The sequence below is a fragment of the Pygoscelis adeliae genome, unplaced genomic scaffold (assembly GCF_000699105.1).
Source record: "Pygoscelis adeliae isolate BGI_AS28 unplaced genomic scaffold, ASM69910v1 Scaffold40, whole genome shotgun sequence".
Classification (NCBI taxonomy): Eukaryota; Metazoa; Chordata; class Aves; order Sphenisciformes; family Spheniscidae; genus Pygoscelis; species Pygoscelis adeliae.
Genome location: NW_008823953.1, coordinates 1475834 through 1480647, shown reverse-complemented (window position 1 = coordinate 1480647; position 4814 = coordinate 1475834). Strand labels below are relative to the sequence as shown.

Below are 4814 nucleotides of genomic sequence, written 5' to 3'. Positions count from 1 at the left end.
GGAGATCCTCTGCTGTCTTTGGTGGTAACTACCTTAGATTACAAAGGAATAAAAACCCATTCCCCTCTCGCTTAGCGAGGTAAATCTATAGCATTATTGAGGCATGCTGAGCATATTCGGTTTTAACATGAATGAAATTTGCAGGAGAGGGGTATTAATGCTGATTGCTTACATAGTATTAAATACTGCTCACTGAAAAATATCTTCTGAAAACAATTCTGGGTTTCCTGCTTTTCATTGCTTGTATGACTTGAGATATGTTTTCTGTTTTTCAACTAATCCAATGTCTTTTCTGTCTAATGCTCTTAAATGTCTTGTTCTAACTTCCTAAGGACAGTGGGTAATAAGGTGAGGGCATTTTAACTTTTCTGCTGTTTTTCTTATTGCAACATTATTTATGTCTTTATTTTAGCCTTCTGCCTGTTGTCCAATCATTCCTTTATTTAGTAATGTGCAATCCATCAAACTCGTTCCCAAATGTAATGTGCTGTGAGCATTTTGCAACACTTGACATGTGAAAAATCTGGCTTATATTGGTGAAATGTCTCTAGAAATGTCTTTGTCCTCTAGATGAGACATCCATTTTTTTCTGTATTGCACATCTAGAAATGTATGTTCCCCATAATACAGTTCTTACTTCTGTAACCTACCTCACTGTGACCTTGACAGGTGGCTACAAGAACAGGCTTCTGACCATTAGTACTCTCCTTCCATATGGCCTGGAGCTATTGTCCAGAAGCACAAACTCTCTTCTGTGTAATAACAGTTACTTCTATTCTTGTCACCAGATCTGCCATGGCCAGGATTTGGAAATGAACATGCTCAGTGTGGCCTCATAAATTCTAAGTATCATCGTTCAAGTTAGAAATAATAAAATAGTTATTGCATCTTAATGGACTCCTCAGGGGCACACGAAGCTACAGTATTGCCATGAATCTGTGTCTTCATTCACTGACGTTAAGAGTGAGAGCTGTCACTGCTACCTCAGAAATTCTAGCCAGCATTCATCAGTAAAATGTGCAAAAAAATCACAGGCTGGCAGGAAAAAAAAATTGTAAAAGCCCAAGAAAAACCCCAAAAGTAAAATACTTACATGAAACTGTTCTTGGGAGCAAAATGATACTGCATGCCTCACGGATTTGTGATCACACTGGTACAACCTACATTAAGATATTACATCCAGAGATTTCTGTCCGTCTTGCTCTCTGTTTTGTCTGTCACTCTATCTGTCTGAGTGTTTCAGTTTGTCAGAGAAATTGTCCCATTCTTTTACGAGAACTTCATGAGTATAAAAAATAAATCAAGCCCATGTTTCCCCACAGCAAGAACTCTGCTATAGCAGCAGGGAACACTGTCTGTTAAGAAAGAAGCTATTGCAGTGGTTTATATCCCCGTAGATTAGCAGGCTGTACTGTGTACTTAAATTCTTAAACTTAAATTCTTAAATTCTAATGTAACGAAGGATTTGATTCAGTAGATCATTGCCTTCTTGATTCAGGGCAGAGATGGTGTAAGTTAGAGCGTCCTGCTAGGGTCACAGGATGTTGATAATATGATACAGTATTTTTGCACTGATGCTTTGTCCCTGTTTTATTACATTCCAACATTTCAGGCCAACTGCTGCTCGTAACAATGAGCCTTAAGCTTGGAAAATACTTACATTCTTTAGCCACAAGTCTAATTAAAAAAAACCAAATTCCAGTGTTGTTGGAGTCTTGTTTGTTTGTTTGTTTGCTTGCTGCAAGCCTAGCAGTGTAAATTAGACCTCGTAACGTGGCTGAGTTCTGATTTGGTTTATTGACCTGCAGTTTCAATTGGGAACAGCACATACCCAAAATAGAGTATCCATACATACATGCTCATGAATGACGTGAAGTGATAGAAGCAATTATAGGAATAACTGAAATAAATGTCTCATAGATATAATGTATACTATCAGCAAGATATAAAGTGGATTTTAATCTTGAGTTGTGCAATGGCATTCATTGTAGTTAAAATCAATATTCTAGAAAGCCTCTTAATGAACGATCACCATCATCATTTAATGCTAAACTTTTCTTTACATTTGGTTTTCTTTGGCTCCGTTTAGATCTGCATTTGCTGCAAGTTCCTTGTTAACATCGTTTGCTTAATCCTCATGTTCTTTTTTTTCTTACTTTACTCCAACAGACATCTCAGCCAAGCCCTGGTGGTCAGTCTACATGCAGCAGCGAACAGTCCCCCATCAGCAACTATTCCAACAATGGGATCGAGCTTACTCTGACCAGTGGTGGTAGTGTAGGAGACCTCAGTGTCATCGATGAAACCCCAATCATGGACTCTACCATTTCCACAGCCACCACAGCACTTGGCTTACAGGCCAGGAGGAATATGACAGGGACCAAATGGATGGAGCAAGTGAAATTAGAAAGGTTGAAACAAGTTAATGGAATGCTTCCAAGACTGAACCCCGTTCCACCTTCCAAAGCCCCGACCTTGCCGCCTCTCATAGGAAATGGTGAGATACACATAGCGGGAGTGGTAACACTTTCTGTCTGTAAATTCGTTGCTTGCTAGCACAATTTTGCAACCCTTGCAAAACAGTAGTGCAGCTTATGAAACTCAGCAGCTGTGAGAATGGTTCGTAAATTGATCACTTTTTGTTTATCCCCTCATTACAAGTCCTACTACCCACCCTGAGAGAAGTCAGGTAGTCCCATGTTTTACAGAACAGGGGCCAGCAGGGAACCATGTATCATGTTTGAAATATTCCCTACAGTTAAAGGTTTGGACCCAAGACCATCATAATCCTGTCTTGTTTTGAGGCAAGGCAGGTGAAATAAATCCCTGCCAGTTTATTGTATAGAAGTCTTTCAGATGAGGCCTTAACAAGGGACCGTTGCATAGATGTGTTGGGCTGCCCTTTAAATAAACTGTTTCCACACATATAAGTAATCGTATCTACAGATACTACTGCTACAAAGGACAGATATCCATGAATGGGAGCAAGGCAAGATTGAACCCTGAAGATCCATAGTTGTTTTCGTACAAGGTGCTGTTCATTGCCAAAATGTACGTCCCTGCTGCCTCTAGATTGCCTACAGTGTGCCCGCAGGTTTCTGCACTCCACCCAGCAGCGACAGCCCAGGTTTTCTGAAACCCGTTCAATCGAAAGAAACTATGTAAATTAAGGAATTTATTCTGTTTACTTAAAAACAAAACAAAACAAGGAAACCAGCAAAGATGTTTTGCAGTTGTTAGGACTTATTTCAAGAATATTTCAAGAAGTCTTAGAAATGACCTTGAATAGCCTCCAATTTGTATATTTTGCCATTCCACACAAATGCCAGTTGAATTATATTTTGCCTATTAAAAGCTCCCTTACGAATGTGTCCTTCTGGCACATCAGCGAGCATAGCTGCACTGCAGGCCAGAGGACTACACCAGCTGATGACAGTTTGTGGCTATGGCTTATAAATTCTGTGCTGGGATTCACACTGAAATGTTACCCTTGAGTCTCTGAATTAGCTTTTAACCTAAGGACACAGTTTTTATCCCTACTTCTTTCAATAAAGACCACTGCTATGATTTGCTGTGATGATGCAGGCTTTTCCTCTATACTCCCCTTACTTTTATACTGGATGTTTTCTGTACCAGTTTCTGGGTGATGCCCGTTTGTTTAACTGTGAATTTTACCTCCAGGTACGCAGTCGAACAGCAGCTGCAGTGTAGGAGGATCCATGACTATTCTGCCAAACAGGAACGAACTTTCAGGTACGGACATCACTGTGTTGAACATGCTGAACAGGAGGGACAGCAATACTAGCACAATCAGTTCAGCCTACTTGAGCAGCCGCAGGTCCTCTGGAATCTCACCTTGCTTCTCCAGCCGGAGGTCCAGCGACGCCTCCCAGGCAGAGGGAAGACCACAGAACGTGAGTGTTGCAGACTCCTATGACCCCATCTCAACGGATGCCTCCCGGCGCTCCAGTGAAGCGAGCCAGTGTGATGACCTGCCAAGTCTTCTCAGCCTCACCCCAGCCCAGCAATACAGGCTGAAAGCTAAATATGCAGCAGCTACTGGTGGACCCCCACCAACTCCACTGCCTAACATGGAGAGGATGAGCCTCAAAACAAGGATGGCACTCTTGGGTGACTGCAGGGAGTCTGGAGTATCTCCACTGCCTCCAGTGACTGCCCCTCGAAGATGTAGTGATGGTGGGGCAAATGGTTACAGCAGGAGGCATTTTCTGTCTCATGATGCTCTAGGAAATGGGACGAGAAGAGCCAGTGATCCGGTAAGAATGGCCTCCGACAACCTCTCTGTCCCTAGAGTCCAGCGTTTCAACAGTCTTAATAGCTTTAACCCTCCTGCTTTGCCTCCATCCATGGAAAAGCGCAACCTTGTTCTTCAGAACTATACCCGTTCTGAGGGTGGCGTCTTCCGTGGCTTCAGCTCCCCCTGTCCTCCGAGCATCAGCGAGAATGTCGCCCTGGAGGCTGCTACTATAGAAGCGGGTGGCAGTCTGAATGATGAGGATCTCTTGCCAGATGATGTGGTTCAGTATCTGAATTCCCAGAACCAGGGCATGTACGACCACTTGTTGAACAATGTCCTAGACAGCAACAAAATGCATCACAGCTCAGTGTTAGGAAACAACAACCCCAGCAACTTTGACCAAGCACCTCCACCAAGCAGTCAGCAGGCAGGCTCCGAGGCAAACAAGAGCGACTTGCCCATTCAGTGGAATGAAGTAAGCTCAGGAAGTTCTGACTTGTCTCCTTCGAAACTGAAATGCAGTCAGCGCTCAGCGGTGCAGCAGACTCGGGCCTTC

The 4814-nt window shown here is 42.9% G+C and overlaps 1 protein-coding gene across 1 annotated transcript in view; it reads left to right on the top strand.

The window, feature by feature from the left end:
• GLI3 (GLI family zinc finger 3) overlaps positions 1-4814 on the top strand; it is a 193648-nt gene that overhangs the window by 187669 nt on the left and 1165 nt on the right. Inside the window, exons 13-14 of the mRNA XM_009321630.1 lie at positions 2170-2497; positions 3682-4808. Coding sequence (XP_009319905.1) covers positions 2170-2497; positions 3682-4808 — 1455 coding nt within the window. The remainder of the gene's footprint in view (positions 1-2169; positions 2498-3681; positions 4809-4814) is intronic.